At 39.7% G+C, this 20928-nt stretch overlaps 1 protein-coding gene across 2 annotated transcripts in view; it reads right to left on the bottom strand.

The window, feature by feature from the left end:
- Positions 1 to 5242: 5242 nt before the first annotated feature.
- ctnnbl1 (catenin, beta like 1) overlaps positions 5243 to 20928 on the bottom strand; it is a 54502-nt gene continuing 38816 nt past the window's right edge. For both annotated transcript variants that reach the window (XM_063895635.1, XM_063895643.1), the window contains exons 14-16: positions 14693 to 14830; positions 13421 to 13493; positions 5243 to 5892 (exon numbers count right to left, since the gene is read on the bottom strand). In XM_063895635.1, coding sequence (XP_063751705.1) covers positions 5804 to 5892; positions 13421 to 13493; positions 14693 to 14830 — 300 coding nt within the window. In that variant the 3' untranslated portion in view covers positions 5243 to 5803. The remainder of the gene's footprint in view (positions 5893 to 13420; positions 13494 to 14692; positions 14831 to 20928) is intronic.

The raw sequence follows: 20928 nt of genomic DNA, 5'->3' as shown, positions 1-20928 counted from the left end.
TAACTGTCACAAATTTACCACTTCCATTGATAGCGTAGTGTTTGGACTACAGTGGTGTGGAGTGTCCTCTTACTGTGATAAGCTCCTTCTGTGGTTTTGACATGCAGGGAGTGGTTGAGGCTAATTTCAGCACCATGGACAGCAACCCTCTAAAGCTGCAGGATCACTGACACCACTCTTGTAGGCAGTGATGGTCACTAGAAGAAGATATCATTTCCGGTGACCAGCCACATTATGATATGGGCTATTGGACTTCATTGCACAGTCTGTAAGTGCCTTTTTAAACTTCATTGATCTTAAGGACTTTTTCCACAACACTGCACTATAACCAAGGGGGTATTATGTCCACCTTGTTAGGTAAAATGATAAACTGCATATCCCACTGTGTTTCAACTTAGAGAAAGCCTTCATTTTGCCTCTGCTTAACACATTTATGCATTTAACAATTCGAAAGTTTTACCCTTCAATATAAGGTCCTGGAGTATGGTTAGACATCGATCACTTCTCCTTTATTTTCTACATATGACATGAATATGAGATATGAGATTTTAGTGTAAATAAGCTGTATAAAAAATCTGTATAAAATACATGAGCTGTGTTTGAACTTGAATACCAAAATAAGTATCAGGGTTTATTCATATCATGTTAATATTTTTGTTGCACAGACAAGGATTGGGATGTGAGATAGCACGTTTGTGTCATTCACACAAAATTAAATTTGACTTCAAATCAAAATATGAAAAGTTCCTTTTGAATAATTCCCTAAATTGAAGCTACGGGGTATGGTGGCCAATAGGTTTACACAAGCTACAATAGCCCTAAAACTTTCCTGTTACGAGATGTTTTGGGATGTGTGTTTGTCAAGTTTGTGAGATGTTCCTACATTTTCATGTGTTTTGTCATATTTGTGGTTTATATTTGCATTGTTTTTTAAGCTGCAGTGCGTTTCTCCTTATTTAAGTGTTTTGGGTTGCCATCTGTCGGCCACCGTAGCTTGGACCCCAAGAGAACCAAGTATATTGCTCTCCCTCCAGGTTTATGTAAGAATTAGATTTTTTCATTTTCTTCTATACATAACATTGCAGCCTTGAAGATTGGAAGATTTGCTTAATTTGTCCCCAGCATTGTGTTCCAGTAGCCTTGTTGTTGCAGTCATTTTCTATTGTACATTCTTAAAGGGCTTTCTGACCATTATCACCAATCTTTGTAGATTTTCCTCCATTGAATGGAATGCAAACATTAGCAAGTGCATAACATGTTCAAGCTTCATTGTTATTTTCCGTTCTGTGGCATTTCAAATATATATTTGCCTCTTGATGCCCCGGACATTTGTGGATGGGGGGAAGTTTCACCTCACTGGGTTTATGTTGTGAAGAGCAATCACCTTTCAAAACCAAGCATTCGTGATTTTTTAACAGAGCCAGGGACATCACTATAGCCACATCTGAATGTCAATACTGGTTAGATAACCTGACTCCAATTACCCCCTTTAATAAAATACATTTTTAAAGAACTTCATGTGCTTTTTCAGTCTAAGACACAGACAGATAAAGAAGGACAAACTGTTCTTAGATCATAGTAAACAGTAAAACGAGAAACACATTTACTGCAGGGTAATACAAAAGAAAATATATATGATATACTTGCAGGCTGCAATGCCTTCATAATGATCACTTACTGGTGGTCCGTTAACCTCTGGGGTGTTATTAGACCCCATTTTCTGTGGAGTGCGCCTCAGTAATACTTTGCTATGCCCCAGTAAAACCATCATGGGAAATAAATGTGTTCTTGCAGTGTACAATAATGCGTAGGTAGTAAGAGTGGACAATTTAGTGGAAATAACTCATCAAGCAGTGAGCGTGGGCCATGTGCTGACCACAGCAACAGCCTGACTGCCGGACCTTTGGGAAATTGTTTAACTGCATGACTGCAAGGCAGGGCAATGAGGGAGAGAAATAAAGGAAAATGATCAGTCAGTGTCACCTCCAAACACTGTTACTATCTACTAGAGGTGGAACAAAGACATTGTTTTGCAAGTCAACCATAAGACTCAATGCTTTGCACTCAAGTCCCAAGTAAAGACTGACAAAGTTCCAACTCAAGTCCCAATTCAACACCTACAAGTCTAGTTCCCAAGTCAAGACAAAAAAGTCCAGAGTGAATTCTCAGAAGTTTTGGCTGACAAGTCTCAAGTCCAAATAGGCAAGACCCTGACCAAATGTCAAGGCAGGCATGTCTTAAGCCAAGTCTATACTCAAGGCAGAAGATTCAGTCAAGTCCCAAGTCACACCTGACAAATGCAAGGTCAAGATACTCAAGTCACGTCTGAAGTTCTACAGTTTGAGTTTCTAGTCTTAAACAAGTCATGATGCACTCTTCTTGTTAAGTTCAGATTTGCTTTTTATTGGCCTCTACATAATTTCCTAATCACAAAATAAACTATCTCTCGTAAAAATAAAAATAAATAAAACTTATTTTTTCATTTAATTTTTCACACTTATTATCTGTTGGGGCTCAGTGACTATTAATTTTAAGTCAAAAGGCTAAAGTCCGAGTTAATTCACAAGTCGTTGGTGTTATATGCCAGGCAGAGTTGCAAGTATTTTTTTTTATATGGTTAGGTGAGCCTGGAGTCAAGTCATGTGACCAAGGTCAAATTCTACTGGTGGAGTTTGGCACATACACCTATATACTTTGTTCCCATCGTTCCCTCTAGTGTTGTTATAATTAGTTTGTGGTACTAAATAATAGGCTACATTTCTGTAAACTTACTGTACTTTTGGGCATTTTTATGGAATAAATTTGATATGGTGCTGTAATGTTCCTATAGGGACTCATATCCAATAATGCAGTGTAGTGGATTTCAAGTGTATGACCATATTTTTCCCATGAGCTACATTTTGTATTCTAAGATTATTATAAAAAATATTGATTGAGGAGTCTCTGTTTTGTCTGCACGCAGTAGCCATACTATGATATTCATTCATCCATTTATTTACACAGCCAACTTTTTAATTCCTATGTTTTTTACAATTATAAAGGATTGATGTCCTGGACTTCAGCTGTTCTCAGTGGTGGAAAATGAAGCAAGATCATAAATAAAGTAATTACCATGTTTTCCAAAATGTTCCCATAGCAGGTAAATGTTTAATGAAAGTCAAAATGTTGTGATATTATTAAAGAAACAGTTATTTAAGTTTTTTTTGCTAGTTTTTCCTCACTTTATCTGAGAATGCATCACTAGCTTTCATAACACCAATTATAGAACAAAATCCTGTTATTGCAGTGGAATAGCAGCTATTAGCAATCACCTTTGAAAAACTGTGGACTCTTAACTGTGTTGACCTTTTAGAGAACAAATATCAGGGGAGTAAAAAATGAAGGAAGCTCCACAGTACCTCAGCAAAGAGAGGGGTGTTCCTGTTACAGTTCCTAAAGGATATACACCAAAGCTTTAAGCTGTAATACTCTGTACTTACTCTCAATAACAGAATACCTTTTCCCCTACTAAAAAGAGAGGAGCCAAAAGCACAGCGGTGCAGGGTTTTTGCACTCAGTCATTCGGAAAATACAATTATTCTCCTTCCCCTCGGCTGTGAAATTGCTGTACAACCGCTGTTAAACACGCCGCAGTCATAATCACTGATAAGAGATGCATGGGGCCGGCTCTCCTCTGACAATACAATATGCAAACGACGCCCTGCCACTTTACCCATCTTGTTACTGAGTGATACTGCAGTTTGTAGAGACACTATGAAAGTCGATAGATGGGACAGCTGTCGGTAAACGGCCCTCCCTTTCCTCCTTAAAGGATTATGGTCAGCAATCCAGAAAGGGTGGTGGCACGTTGCAATAAATGAGGGATTGATGATGCAGAAATGAACTCAAACCCAGGCTTGGGGAGTAACAGTTTACATGTAACGGGATACATTTTTTAAACATTATTCCCATACGGTTGCATTAAGCGTAATCATAGCCCAGCTGGTAGAGCTGAAGGCCCATGTGCTGGGGAGGACCTGGGTTCTAATCCGGCCTGGGACCATTTGCCACGTGTCCTCCCCTGTCTCCGCCTTTCAACTCTGTCTCTACAATACAGGCAGTGGTTGCCCCAACAAATCTTCTATTTATCTATGCTTTCTTGTAACATTGTAAATCTGCTATCCTTATTTCTTAGTCATGTAACAGTAATCTGTTTATATATATAGGTTTTTAATGCAGTATGTTGACACCCGACTAAAAAAAAGATTTCCTTTTAAATATGTATTAAACCAATAGAGCATTTGTAAACGTTACTGTTCTGTGAGCCTAGCCTAACATTTTAGATAACACGTTTTTATTCATAAATATCTTGGTTGTCTTACATCATACACTTAAGTGAAAACATCTTATTGATGTTTATTTTCTCTTGTATTTGTTTGCATTGCATTTGATATGGCATTTGGTATAACCTGCGAAATGCACTAAAACCCAAATCATTTTCTTTTGGAGAAACAAGCTGCAGCTGCAGAAAGATGCAAATAAAGACACAAAAAATTTGCCAAAACACTTGAAAAAAGAAAAACGTCTTCACCAGCATTTAGAAAACATTTACCAACTTGACAAAACATGTTCAGTCTTTACTAAAAGCCCTGCATAAACGAATAATGGAAGCGTTATGGTGGTGCTTCCTTACAATTGCTGGACGATCTATCTTAATGTTAAAGCTGGTTGTAATATATTTACAAGGATGTTTTTGCTACTAAAGCACAATTTCTCTGACTAATGCTTGCCACGGAAAATACAAATAGATCAATATCAGCCTTGAGATAGTGGCGCTTAAGTGGGTCAGCTTTCTCTTTCACACCAAAAAAATTCACTAAAAAATGGGGAAGAATCTTTGCTCCTACGCATAAAGAAAGCAAAACTACAGAGAGACAGAGATGCTGCACAGACAGGGAGAATAACACGGTAGGTTTGTTGTGTATCGAGCTCTTCCATAATACACCTCCACACTGATGTGAGAGCGGCGTCACAAAGAGAGACAGCAGTGGGCTGAGAAGCTGCTGAGATCCAGCAGTGGGTGGCTTCAGACAAATAAAGAATCTCTCTTCTCTCTCTGCAGATATACGTTTGTCGTCTCCATCTGTGCCTCCGCGCAACACTAACCAAGCTCAGGCGTAATGAAAATCGTGTGCACAGACGCTCATCTGTGCCAATCTGAGTCAGTAAAGCGTGACATTAATCAAACAAACCAAACATGCAATCAGGATTTTATTACCCAATGTTTTATTAGAAAATATTTTACACGTAAATCCAAAAACAAACGAGGTAAAGTGAGGGAGCCGAGGGATGGATATATTAGGTTTGCAGATCTGTGCAAGCGGCCCGTTAATTATTCCGCGGTGTTCAACGCCACGGGACAGAAAATAAACAGCGCTGCGGCTCCGAGTACATCTCGTGTTCGCCGTGGGTTTCAGATAAAGATACAGTCTTCCGCTCTGCAGACTCCAATCCTGCTGTTTCTTCACTGAGCAGCTTTACTTGCACAGCAATCACATCATCTTAACCAATTCTCTGGCAGGTAAAGATTGTGTTTATGGAGGTGTATTTGATGTATTTCTTTAATTCTGATAATTTGAGTTTTAACCATGAACATGTATCCAGTTAGCTTTTAGCAACTAGCTTGATTGCTGTGCATGTAAACATCCCCAGGGGCTATAGTTTAGCATGTCAAAAAATAAGTCACCATCAGTCCTAGATCAGACCAGCAGGGTTAAAATGTTCTTAAAAGTTGAATACATTGTGTGTGTTTGAGTGTGTGAGACTAGAAGTTTTCCACAAGGTCCATGATCCTCTTGCGCTCGACCTCTTTGAACTCCTCACTTTTCCCGTCGCCGATGCTCTCTGCGTACTCTGAAAGACAAACAAGAGGCGGAGGATTAGTTGACGTGTCACATGGGGGCGTGGCTGTTGAGGTCACACAGAACATCCTTGAAGCACGAAACACAAGAGAATGGAAGATAGACGAAAGGTCAATAATGAAATACATGGTTTAGGAAGGCTTTCCGGGTAGGAATGTAAGTTACTCAAATGCCAAAAATAAGGAGAAAATAGTATTACTATGTAGAATCATTCAAACAGCAGCTTAAAGGGGCTCTTTCATGCTTCTGGGGGTTTTCTCTTTCGTGCAATCTGTTATATAATTTTTTGGTGCATGTAAATGGTCTGTAAAGGCTAAAATCCAAATGTCCCTCCAGAGGGAGTTTCTCTCCTACACATCCCCTCCCCAGCATGATTGGACACCACAGAATACAAATATGAACCTGAACATGCGCATAATTTGTCCTCTTTTGTGTTACTCCTTGTTTTCCAATTTAAGATGACTTTCTGGGGCTGCAGTCCAGCTGCCCTTTCCCCCCCCAATTCCCTTGTTCCCAATAATATCTCCTTCCCTCATTTTCTAAAGAAGAATCAACAAATGTTGTTACTTCAAGAAAGCTTTTCAATGGATCTCATTGTACCCACTTAAGAAATACAGCAAATTGAAACTATTCTTTGTAGTATAAAAGAAAAAAGCTAAAAGAGACAAAGAATCATTTTCAAACATCCTTTCACTGTAATCTAGACAGTGTTTAGTCTGTCAATCACTTTGGAAAAAAAATGCTTCTACATCATGAGAGGTCCCCGGACAGCAACTGTACAGTCCTCATTTTGGGAACAGTCAGGGGTCCAGGTGTACTGAGCAGTGCTCATACTCCATCGTGTTCTTCCGAGCGTTTCGCTGTTTTGTTCATTTTCGTGCGATGAGGCCATGGAGACCGTTCGACGGTCGATTTGTGAGTCTAATGTTTGAGAAAGAATGCTGCAGCTGCCGCAGCCCCGGTAGAGTCTCTCAGCCAGCCTATGAGGCAGGGATTACACACTAAACCCAGGGATGTCGAGACGGAGAGATGAAAAAGAGGACTTTCTCTCTGGGAGACACTGCAGAGAGGAGAGAATGAAGGAGGCTTTCCTGACAAGAGCCCGCAGGGTTTAGGACGACCAAACATGGCTGTCAAAGACAGCAAGGACAGGCGTTTATGTTATTAGATGGTGACAGACTTAATGGGACAAAGAAGACGTTTTAGGAAGATACTACATGTCTTTATGAGTGCAGGAGGAACAAACAAATATAGATTACCTCAGATAATTCTGGTTAATTACAACCGGTGTCTTGTTTTTATTATTTATGATAGATAACGTTGGACACAGATGATGATTCAAACACGATGTGAACAAGCCATTGGTTGTACACAAATGATTAACTTTGAGCCTCAAAATGAAGGGCCTAATTTGATTGCAGGATTACCAAAATAAATGAAGACGACCCAGGTGTAAATAAAGCAGAAATGGCTGACCACAAGTTCCAATGCTTAAATCAACATTTCTGTGTTAGAGTATTAAATTACAAGTAGTAGTTGACCTTTGACCTTTGTTTTAATAAGTATTGCACGTTGTTAGAAATTCTCCCCGAATATTCCAAGGAGCTTATACAATTAATGAGTTAATTAATAAATATACTTCTAAACTATCAAGTGACCACAACAAAACACTTGGTGATCAAAAAGGTTGGGAACCGCTGTTTTAATCAACTATAGAAGATTTTAAGCCTAATATAAGTTTTAAAATTTAAATTCTTAACATAAATAATAAAAGGTACTAAATCAAGTAATGTAGTTTAGGTTAGAAGTTCGCCAGAGAATAAAGTATTACTCCAAGAGATTTTAAAATGATTAGTTGGAAAATGATCTACAAGCTGCCTGCACGTTTACAAGTAGTTACTTTCTACCACTGCATACCAGGAGGAGTGAAGATATACATCTGGTATGTTATTAAAGAGATGAGCAGCACCAGATACCAGCAGAGTGTGAAGGTAGGCACAGCAGGACAATACGTGAATGGTTTCTTGAGATATACGTTTTCAATTCTGGTCAGAAGACACCCAGTGTGACAGTGGTCCACTGTTGAGTCCAGAGGTCACTCCATCATTGGGTATTCTGAGGAGAGTTTGGCTTGGAAAGTTATAAAAGTGTAAGGCTGGACCACTATTGGAGGCATAGGGGAGTGAAAGAATCCACAGCGGCCTTGAATGGCAGGGAACAAGAACTTGCATTTGATCCACAGAGGTGGGGGATGTAACTCAAGTAAAAAAAGGCTGAATTTTAAGGTTGACTGATAAAGCAGGTAAGAGAACACGGAGAAAAAAAGCGACCCAACAGAAACATGATAAAGCCACAGCCTCTTTTATCGCCGGCCTGTCATTGTGCCCGTGTGTGTGTCCATGTCTATAAATGGCGGCGCAGTCAGTCGCGCAGACAGAAAGGTCAGGGATTGGGTGACTCGTCGGCGCTCCGCAGAACCTTTTTCTTTGGCATGCTGGTACTCTCTCTGTCACCACGGCAACGCAGCATAGGACAATACAGTACTGAGCATGGCCATTACTCAGGTCAGTGACTGGGACTGATCTGCCATGAGTACAAGGAGAATCATTTCCAGGAGCAGACTCTGCAGCAGCAGCAGCAGAGGGGAGGGGACCGCTGTAGAGTAGGGACCTGTAGTATGATCACAACTCCTTAGAAACGCCGTTACACCAACCAGCCTGAAACTGGTCTGATCCAGCCGGCACATAATCAACCTGTGGTGTGTTAATGTACACACCATAAGGCTTTCAAAATGGGTTTAATGCATCTCCAGTATTGAGTTTCTTTATACCAGATGATACAACGAACAGGCAATAATGAAGGTGCAATGTCTGAAATAATGCGTGATCAAAATATGTTTGTTGAATTGAAACAGCTGATTTGTATAGCTACGTTTAATCAAATAATCTGTTATCATGTTTTACAAAGTAAAGCAACAACCTCCTGAAAAGTGGAGCCGACGAGGAAGTACCCTAACCTGCATTCTTTCTAAAAATCCAGCAGGGGACTAACTCCCCTTCAATTTGCATAGAAGTCTATGAAAAAAAGAACCTGCTTCAGAATTGATTTGCCAGTCAAGTTCATGGTTTTAATGGCTATTTTTCAAGTTGTTCCCCCCAATAAACCAGAGTATGATAAGCTTAAGGGCAGGATGACTTAAAATCTTTCAACTGAATGCTTTCAGTTCATAAAAATAAAAAGTAACATTTCAGTTGCCTTAAGATTTCTTTAAAATATGTTTAGCTTTCTGTTGCAAAAACTAGAATAGTGACTGGAAAAAGGTCTGTCCATTTGCTGTCTAAAGTATTTTGCCAGCATTAACGAGTGCTACATGTATGTAGTAGAGGAGCCACACTGAGTAACAAATTACTAAATTACTTTACCAGCATTTTTTATTGTTAGAGAGTTCAAATCCATATATAGTGGAGATCTTTGGCAAAACATTTTGGTTTTTTGTCATCTAATGGAATTAATTTGTTATAGAATAAGTGAAGAAATAGATGTTATGTTTTTTCGTTTTGAACATAATCTATATGCCAAGGTTATCAGTGCCACTAAATTACAGATCCCAACAGGGATATGGGCCAAACACTGTGACTGACCCGCAAAAGCAAAAGACTCCGGAGGGTAAAGTTGCCCTCACTCCTCTTTGTTGTAGGAACTGGTGGATTTATGTCAGACCATTTCTGTTTCTTTCCAAAACCGACGATATTACATTCACACCCACTTCACGCAGTGCTCGGCCTTCCCTGTGAAGGTGAGAAAGGATTCAGGCTTTGAACTTCTCTGTAGCGCTCTTTTTTCCTGGGAAGAACTGAGCTGAACTCTATGAAGTTCTTCCAGGAGAGTTATCCTTTTGTTTAAATTATATCACGTCTTCCTGTCAGCTTGCTCTTTTTACATTGCCTTCCAGTTGGGCCGCTTGGAACACTTTTTCTTTCTTCTGACGAGAAGTCCTTGAAACTAGTTCTGATCGAGCGTGAACTGACTGTAAGGCAAAAGGACAAAACCCAAAAACCAGCTTGTGCCTTGGGGAAATCCATTCACATTCTCCTGTGATGTTGCCCAGAGCCATGGAGTACATTTCATGTCACCTTAATGTTATTCTTGTTGTATAGTTTCTAGTGTTATCTTAAAAGCTAGTATCAAAGTTGTCAAAACCTACCTAATGTTTCTAAAAGAGGAAAACCTTGCATGAGATTGTCTCAACACTAATGATCTTCCTTAGAGTGTGCTAAACCTTCGTTCCTGCATAGCGGCTTCCAATATAAGCGAACTAAAGACACTAAGGTCAAGACGGCAGACACTCTGCATGTGCTTAACCTTTTTCTACAGTTTCACATTGACCAAGCAGGCACTAAACGGGAACGGTCTCCACAGTTTGCCTTAATGGAAGAGGTGAGCGCACACGCCACACACGCCACACACGCCACACACGCCACACACGCCACACACGCCACACACGCCACACACGCCACACACGCCACACACGCGCCACACACACACACACACACACACACACACACACACACACACACACACACACACACACACACACACACACACACACACACACACACACACACACACACACACACACACACACACACACACACACACACACACACACACACACACAGGGAGTAAAAGCATTATGCAGTGCAAGCACACGGCTCATAAAGATAACAAACACAATTTAAGATAAATACATAAGTAAGTCGAAACAACATCATGCAAGGACACACAACTTGCAGAATATGTATGTTGTGTTTAAGTGCACACATGAATTAAAATCTGAAAGGACAACTGAGCACACACACCTGCAGACTTGTAATCAAGGACATGTAAAAGTGTATCACATATGCAAATGAAAGGACATGTATGCTCATGATGAGCATATAATCATGATGTGCAAACACAAACATAAAACAAATCATGTTAGTAAGCAAAAATAACCAGGACAAGCCTCGACGTGTAAGCAATTAAACAGATGAAAACACAAGTAACATGTTTAACATTTCCAAACACACACACAAACACACACAGTGAGGATTGGAGAAGTGCCACGCTTGCTGGCACCGCCATGCGTGACGGATGGCTGTATCTACACAGCTACAAGCCACCGAGAGCCAGAGGCTGTGTGAGCGGAGACTCGTCCTCGAGCTTTATCCGACAATGATACAGGGGGGGATGGATGTCGCACCAGGAAGAGAATAACACACCTGTTGGTGTTTGGAAAGCGAAAAGAAAAATAATGTGGTAGGACAGGAAGTCTTTGGGACAGGAAATAAAGAATGAGTGACAGACTGTTTGAAGGGCTGTCCAGGCTCCTCTCGCAATGATTAGATTACAATGCATAAACGAACGCCGGGATGTACAATGTTTTAGCATCTGTACGGGTAATGTAATGAAAAGGACGCCAGGATATTTCCGCTGAATATAGCTGGGTCTATTTATTACTCCAAGCTTTGACATGAATTAGTTTTCCACCTGTGTTTAATATTGAGATGCAGAAGAAAATAATGTATTATGCATTTTTGAGAAAAGTCCAACTAAGTACATGTGCAAATGAGCTAGTTAGATTTCACTGTGTTTATAATCGAGAAGGAAGACGTCTTTTAATTAAGCTTTTCCAGAGGAAGAATAAAGCACAAATTCATTCTCAACACTTCAAATGTATTTCTCTAGAAATGCATAATATCTTATTATCTCTCTTACGACCTTCAATTTCACTCATGCCTGGCACAAGGGGTTGTAATTAGGAATTTATTTTCCGAACGATGCCAACTCCTCAGTAAATACTGCAATTTTAACAATATTCTTAATATTTCAACTTTACTGACTATTTTTTACTTAAATTACGTATTACTTTATGTTTTACAAAGAAATACGACTTAATCTTGACATGTTATTCTTGAACAAATAAAAGAAACATTATTGTCACCCTTTTTGATAAATATATATCCATTTGTGTCTAATGACTATGATGAGCTTCATATCCTTATAAGGTCTTTTCCTGTTCTGTAGCAGATCTCCTAATAGCCACAGTTTGGGGACCGTGTGTAAACTACTGTTGTCGTGTGTCAATGTTAACATGCAGAGATAGATCTACTAGACAGAAACACGCACAAAGCAGGGGGTGGATAATGTGAAAAATGTTACTAAAAAAATGTAAAAATTCAGAAGAGAGTTTTATTTAAACACCACCATTTCAAAGTTAGCTCAGGCCTCTTTTCTTTGTATAAAAGAATAAGGAAGAATGACAATATTTATAGCATTTCATTATGTTCCAGCAAAACCACTTTGGCAGGAGGACAGCGTGAGCTTACTATCAAATAACAGGCAGAGCCACAGAGCAGTGATTATACTGACATTTCCCCCTGAAATGCAGGTACTCTGCCAGGTCGAAAAACAGGATTTAAAAACATTGGAAATAAAAATGCTTCCCTGAAAGTGATAGGACTTTCCTAAGGAGCAGCTTCTTTAGGTTTTTTGTGCATTTCCGCACTCCCACATCTCTTATGGTTCTTTAATCAAACCATAATGAGCAACTAGGAACTTTTAATGTAAAAGAGGCCCTATTCTGCTTTTTTGGGTCTTCACTGTCCTGTAGTGTGTTAAAATCCCAAAGTCCCTTCCAGAGTGGGTTTGTCTCCCACAAACTCCCCACCACTGCCTGAAACACCCTGATTGGACTCCTTGTTTACACCTTTATTTATTGCTATTGGCTAGCTAAGCAGTTGATCAATCACACCAGAGCCAGCCAGCTAACCAATCAGCAGACTGGGCTCTGGTTTCAGACAGAGGGTGAAAAGTGGTGCTGCAGCACAGGCAGTATGAGAAAAATAAAGAACTTTTTGAACATTTAAGCATGGAAATGTGTGACAGTTGAGATACAAGATACAAATATGAAACCTGAAAATGTATAAAATAGGGCCGCTTTAATGAGTAATAAAGTCAAAGAAAAAGTTTTAACTGCAACTCACTTTAACCTCATATAAAACTACTTTAAAGAAAATACTTTGAGCAGCACCTATTTTATTAGTGTCCATGTGGTTAAATAAACGTACTGTAAGTCAGCCTTCATTTTAATTCACCCCGTTATATAATAAAAAGTATCAAACGTATAGTTATATTTGAATATGTTTGTGAGGAACTACGTTGTTCACAATTCCACCATATGTTTCACATTCAAAGCCCATTAACAGTGTGAAGGGTGTTGAGAAACATCTGCAAGAAGTGTTACAATAACAGCAGCTGGGCGCAGAGAAAGCACAGCAATTAGAGTTGATCTCAATTCATTTATCAGTTAGTGAGAGGATAAAAAAAACCTCAATGCAACAATTGTGTGGAGTAAGGCCTGAAAATGTCTTAATAGCAGATGAATACATATATGTTTATTAGGGTTAATGGTACCGTTTTGATTGGTATTAGAACTGGATTTTTTAAATTGGCGTAGGAAAGAAAATGAAGTAACTTACCCCTCATGATGTGTCGCACTACTTTGACGGAGCCTCCTCTCAGGTTTAGAATTTGATGGACCCTCTGCTGGAGCTAAATGCAGAGAAAAGGAGCATCAGGATCAAATTGTCAAATTGAAATGAATTTTGCTTAGAAATCAGACTATATATATATATCTTTGTTGTGTGTATGTAGACCTGTAACAAATATCAATTTCGCTATGTGAAACTTCTCCTGAATAAGGCTTTGAATGTCTTCTTGTCATATTTTATGACATGAGCATTTTTTAGTCTACAAACTAAATAGTAAATTCTCAATATGAATAAAGTATTTATTGAAAATCATACAGTTTATGGAATTATTCAGTCAGCTTTGGGCTTGTAGAGAACAAAGATGTATTGCAGCAGTGTTTATTAGCTATACAAGCTATTACAAAGGCAAATATGTGTGGAAGTTGACAGCGTGTCTCTTAGCAACGCCGGTTCTCAAACACCTGAACTAATTACTACTAAGGAATCTAAAAGGAGTCCTTAGTCCATAGCTTATAATTATGCTATAAAAAAGCAAGAAGTGAGCAAGGACATGCTGCAGCGTTTTAAGCAGCAGTACAAAGTGTTGTAGTGCCGCTCAAGTCTACTGAGGCAAAGACGTGTGGGTAAGTGAATGCATCTGAGGCCTTCTGTCCACATAGCGTCTTTTCTGGCAGAAAGTTGCCAACAGGGCGCTAGGAATACCGTCCTCCAAGTATTTCATCAAACAGGCTTCGCCCCCTTGGTTTTTATTATTCTTTTGGGGTAAAATAAAATTGTATGACATTGTTTTTTATTATAATCACAAAAAGGAAGATTCTTGTTCTCACACTTTGTATGAATGAGATTTCCCAATCAGTCTGACAGCCATAGAGCAATACTGACGATCTGCATATGGTAATAACACTCACCAGCACTAACGGTCAGTGTCCGCCAGCCGACACGCTTAAACAGATGGCTTTTTCTGTCTTTTAACGATAGTTTACATCTACGTAAAAGACAAGCTCATCTTCCCCTTTAGCCCTTTTGTGAAAATGTCAAATATTTTCACCACAAAATGCTCAAAACTGCCAAACAAATAAGGGGGTGTGCTCAAAAACGGTTTTATTTTTCTCTCCTCAGTACAAAGTGTTGAAACAGTCGCTGGCACGCGATGTGGAAGGAGGCACTAACTCTTAAATAACCTTTCTGATCGGACGTTTTAAAAATGTAGAATCTATGATAAAACACCTATTTAATGTGTGTGTATGTGTGTGTGCGCACCTGTGCTATTCCTGAGTTGCTGATCTCCACCATAATATAGCAGATTAACTGAAGGACGAACAGCCCGGCGTCGAGGCGGCGAAGGTAGAACTCATCCTCCATGCCGTCATCAAGGATCTCCCCCCGACGAACCATCTCCTACACACACACACACACACACACACACACACACACACACACACACACACACACACACACACAGCACGTTTTTATGCATGGCGACGGGCATAAATCACAATTTTCTTTTCTCTACTGCCTTAAAACAGATTCATCAAACAGAGACTTAGTTTTAATTTAGGTGTTGTTGTTTTTCAGCCTTTCCTCCATTTTCTCCATCGACCAGACAAACAAATTGATTCGGAGGCTAAGCTGCAAGAGGTAGGGTCCTCCGCTGCTGGGGCTCGCCACCTCACACATACATACACACTGTTGCATAGTTATCCATCTTAACAACCCTGTCAGAATGCCAATAACACAGTTCTGCCAATAAGCTCAGAGTCCACATTAATCATCATTAGTGATTAAGAAGCAGACCGGAGGGGGAGGGGGGGGGGGGGGGGGGGGCTGCAGTGGAAACTATTAGTGTGTTAAATGTTTGGCTGTTGCACAGTTTTACCTTTATGTAGGGCTGGAATATTATTAAGAATTGTTTTGGAATCACATTTGGGAAAACTGCAATATCAAAATCCAAGGAGAAGCAATATTTGTAAAAGGCAAAATGTGAACCGCTTAAATCTAAATCAATCAGTCAGATGGTAATGCTCATCACGGGATGACTATGTCACAAAGTCTTCTTTTGATTGATTTTAAACAAGAAATAGTTTCATCCAAGCCAGTCAATCAAAGACTTTGGATTTCTGAATATAAAACTCCTTTTTAATTTTGCAAGAATTAATATTAATATATAGAATTAATAAATATGACTTCCAGATTGACAGCCTTGTATGCACGAAGAGTTAAGTTAAACAAAAGTTTAAATGTCGCAATGAGAAAAACAAACTAACTAACTAAGTTTTGATTTTTGTTTTTATTAGAATGATTTCACATTCCACCATCGTTTGTTATAATAAAATTGCAGGCTTACAGAGGCATAGCATGAGTTGAGCAGTAGCGATTAGGTATAATATAAAATGTTATTGGTAAAATCCAATCATAAATGTTTTTATAGAATTCTGTTGACTTCTTAAGGAGCCCTATTATGCTTTGTGGGGGTTTCCCTTAACTGTAGTGTGTTCTTTTTTCACATGAACTATAGGATTAACATTTCTGCACAAAAGAACCATCAAGAAAGAAGTGAATCAAGAAAAAGGGCAACTTTTCAAAGGGTTCCTAATGAAAACAAATAGCTTTCAGCATGGAGATAAAGGGTACCACACATGGCATTTGCATCTTAATGATTTAATCTCAGAGAAAATTAAAGCTTTCAAAAAGGCCTCGTCCTTAAAGATCAATTACACTGTAAAAGCCCATTATAGCAGTGAAGTTCAGCTCATTATCACGGCTCAATCAAAGGGCAGCTCCTACAGTACAAGCCTATTCTGGGAGAAGATTCGGGACGCACAACAACACATCCAATTTTGTGACATTGTGTTCTAAAAGCAGCATGACATCTTTACTTAATTATTTCATCCCGAGAGAAGAAAAGATACAACCTCAGAACAAAAGCTGATGGTACAATGTCAGCAGCAGCTTATCAAAGATGCAGAACAATGTGGATGATTAAAACAAGAAACTTTAATAAAGCCATTGAATGTAAGGCATTCTCTTCTGTGTCCTCTGGGTAAAACACTGGCCCATTATTCTGTTTTATTACAAAGCGGTGGGTTATCACATTGAAACACAATCCCAAAGCACTGCCTTGTTCCTGTTAACTACTGCAGCGGCCATTAAAAGTGGCAAAAAATGCGAGTTGAAGGCAAACTGTGAATGTTTCCTCTATTTCCTGCAGCAAATTACACACATTTTACAAGCCAACATCAGCAAAGACACAATACGCAGGACATTAATGACTCATATAGAGCACACAACAAATCCGTATGATCTTAAAGGGAGCGTTAAAAGAAGGCAGTGTATATGTACAACACACAGCAAGCAAGTATGTTTCCCTGTCTTGCTCATTACCGCTCATAGCCAACACTGCCTGGCAGAGCTGGAGGCGTTTCCTGTGAAGGCCTTGGATGACTGAGTTACTGTATGTACACATGTTACATTACAGCCATCAGCCTGCAGACAAATGGGAATATATATCCCAACCATATGAGTATATTGTCCTGCGGTTGGTCTGTGAAGCAGCAGTAAAGACGGGCAAATAAAGAGGACTTCTTGTAATGAAACCTCCATCGACACAATACAAGGGTTTAGGGTTGTATACACGTTATAGGTTGACGGTTTAACCATCCAGATTAGCATGATGCTGATATTACATAAATGTATTGTCACAATTACCAGTAAGCTATCAGCCGCAATAAGCTCAAAATTCTTGCTCCCCCAGCCTAACTAAAGCTACACATCGGCTGCTCGACCGAGAAGAAGCTTCCACCTGGATAACTTTCAGCAATCCAGAAAGGATATCATGTACCTGATGTTGTAATAAAGTCTGCATAAATCCTACAGCTTGCAAAAATGAGAGTATATATAGTGGATGCCAATGGATGTAATGGAGTAATTTTGATTTAAGCAGCACATTAGCAAGATATTTTTGGGATGTGTTGCCAGATAGTTGGTTAAAAAATAAATCATAAACTAGTTGGCCAACACACGTTATCTTTCTCTTTCACATTGGAGAAAAACCCTGAATCATATTTCAAGAAAACAGAAAATAAAGAGAATATTTAACTAAAGGGATTCTCATTATCCATATCAACTTAGCCAGGACTACAATGGTCTTTATTTCTTCTTGGATTTTACTGATTGACAATGCTTTACATAACCTGGACCTTACATACATCAGTGACTGTCTTTAAGTCTATAACTTATAACACTCCGATCCTCCAAAGCATTTCTTTTAGAAGTACTGAAAGTATTACACAAGAAATCTGGGGAGGCTGCTTTCTATTTTTATGGCCGCAAACTGTGGAACAGCCTCCTATTGGATCTTAGAACAGCATATTCTTTGATATACAGTGGGGCAAAAAAGTATTTAGTCAGCCACCAATTGTGCAAGTTCTCTCATTTAAAAAGATGAGAGGCCTGTAATTTTTATCATAGGTACACTTCAACTATGAGAGACAGAATGAGAAAATAAAATCCAGAAAATCACATTGTAGGATTTTTAAAGAATTAATGTTCAAATGATTGTGGAAAATAAGTATTTGGTCGATAACAAAAGTTCATCTCAATACTTTGTTATATACCCTTTGTTGGCAATGACAGAGGTCAAACGTTTTCTGTAAGTCTTCACCAGGTTTCACACACTGTTGCTGGTATTTTGGCCCATTCCTCCATGCAGATCTCCTCTAAAGCAGTGATGTTTTGGGGCTGTCGCTGGGCAACACGGACTTTCAACTCCCTCCAAAGATGTTCTATGGGGTTGAGATCTGGAGACTGGCTAGGCCACTCCAGGACCTTGAAATGCTTCTTACGAAGCCACTCCTTCGTTGCCCTGGCGGTGTGTTTGGGATCATTGTCATGCTGAAAGACCCAGCCACGCTTCATCTTCAGTGCCCTTGCTGATGGAAGGAGGTTTTCACTCAAAATCTCACGATACATGGCCCCATTCATTCTTTCCTTTACACGGTCAGTCGTCCTGGTCCCTTTGCAGAAAAACAGCCCCAAAGCATGATGTTTCCACCCCCATGCTTCACAGTAGGTATGGTGTTCTTTGGAGGCAACTCTGCATTCTTTCTCCTCCAAACACGACGAGTTGAGTTTTTACCAAAAAGTTCTATTTTGGTTTCATCTGACCATATGACATTCTCCCAATCCTCTTCTGGATCATCCAAATGCCCTCTAGCAAACTTCAGACGGGCCTGGACATGTACTGGCTTAAGCAGGGGGACACGTCTGGAACTGCAGGATTTAAGTCCCTGGCGGCGTAGTGTGTTACTGATGGTAGCCTCTGTTACTTTGGTCCCAGCTCTCTGCAGGTCATTCACTAGGTCCCCCCGTGTGGTTCTGGGATTTTTGCTCACCGTTCTTGTGATCATTTTGACCCCACGGGGTGAGATCTTGCGTGGAGCCCCAGATCGAGGGAGATTAGCAGTGGTCTTGTATGTCTTCCATTTTCTAATAATTGCTCCCACAGTTGATTTCTTCACACCAAGCTGCTTACCTATTGCAGATTCAGTTTTCCCAGCCTGGTGCAGGTCTACAATTTAGTCTCTGGTCTCCTTTGACAGCTTTTGGTCTTGGCCATAGTGGAGTTTGGAGTATGACTGTTTGAGGTTGTGGACAGGTGTCTTTTATACTGATAACGGTTCAAAAAGGTGCCATTAATACAGGTAACGAGTGGAGGACAGAGGAGCCTCTTAAAGAAGAAGTTACAGGTCTGTGAGAGCCAGAAATCTTGCTTGTTTGTAGCTGACCAAATACTTATTTTACGAGGAATTTACCAATTAATTCATTAAAAATCCTACAATGTGATTTCCTGGATTGTTTTCTCATTCTGTCTCTCATAGTTGAGGTATACCTATGATGAAAATTACAGGCTCTCTCATCTTTTTAAATGGGAGAACTTGCACAATTGGTGGCTGACTAAATACTTTTTTGCCCCACTGTAACTCTTTCATGTTTGTTGTTAATATATTTTTGATTAAGTCCTCATCTTTATTTATATCTTTAAAACATTTGGGTGCATCTGCTTAAAGTGCGTATAAATAATTATATAAGCTCATACTCTAACTAGAGCCATATCTACCCAACAGACCAAACACAGTTCACTAACCTTTGTTCTTGTTAAGGTGGGATCCCATGCAAAAAAGTAGACATGCATTGAAATCAAGAAAGACAAAAAACGAGAGTGAACTAAATGAGACGGAAATTGCTCAAGCAAAGACACTTGAACAGATAAATGGTCTTTTTTTTTCCGGATCTTATGACTGAAAGCTTACATAACAATCAGGAGCTTAAGAGTAACATCAGATTTTGACTAGTATTTAGACTCGTAGAATCAAGGCCTTATGATCATCAGATATTCCTCCAGAAATGACACGGTTCCGATTGTATAAAATCCACAAATGTTTCTGCTCAACCAGAAAATATACCTCGCGTTCTTCCCACCATCACGTAAGTCCCTAAAGTTCTGTTACACGAACCTGCCTAACTACTTCACGTAAGTGAAATACAGCTGGAGAAAAAAAAAACTGTTAAATAAGTCTAGACCAATACAATTGTGGCACTCCCCAGGTTTGACTAAAGTATAGAGAAAGCCTTCCTACATCACACGGTGATCAATCAACTTTGAGTGTACGAATAGGGGGTTAAACAATGACACTACATTAAATTCACATTGTCTGATGTAACAATTTATTTAAATTATTGGAAAAAAGGGTGGCATAACAGTATCTTCAGCAATATTTTTTATACCCTTTGTTGGCAATGCAAGAGGTCCACGTTTTCTGTAAGTCTTCACAAGGTTTTCACACACTGTTGCTTGTATTTTGGCCCATTCCTCCATGCAGATCTCCTCTAAAGCAGTGATGTTTTGGGGCTGTCGCTGGGTAACACGGACTTTCACTCCCTCCAAAGATTTTCTATGGGGTTGAGATCTGGAGACGGCTAGGCCACTCCAGGACCTTGAAATGCTTCTTACGAAGCCACTCCTTCGTTGCCCTGGCGGTGTGTTTGGGATCATTGTCATGCTGAAAGACCCAGCCACGCTTCATCTTCAGTGCCCTTGCTGATGGAAGGAGGTTTTCACTCAAAATCTCACGATACATGGCCCCATTCATTCTTTCCTTTACACGGATCAGTCGTCCTGGTCCCTTTGCAGAAAAACAGCCCCAAAGCATGATGTTTCCACCCCCATGCTTCACAGTAGGTATGGTGTTCTTTGGATGCAACTCTGCATTCTTTCTCCTCCAAACACGACGAGTTGAGTTTTTACCAAAAAGTTCTATTTTGGTTTCATCTGACCATATGACATTCTCCCAATCCTCTTCTGGATCATCCAAATGCCCTCTAGCAAACTTCAGACGGGCCTGGACATGTACTGGCTTAAGCAGGGGGACACGTCTGGAACTGCAGGATTTCAGTCCCTGGCGGCGTAGTGTGTTACTGATGGTAGCCTCTGTTACTTT

The sequence above is a fragment of the Eleginops maclovinus genome, chromosome 1, assembly GCF_036324505.1.
Source record: "Eleginops maclovinus isolate JMC-PN-2008 ecotype Puerto Natales chromosome 1, JC_Emac_rtc_rv5, whole genome shotgun sequence".
In the NCBI taxonomy this organism is placed as follows: domain Eukaryota; kingdom Metazoa; phylum Chordata; class Actinopteri; order Perciformes; family Eleginopidae; genus Eleginops; species Eleginops maclovinus.
This window is presented reverse-complemented; position numbering and strand designations above follow the sequence as displayed.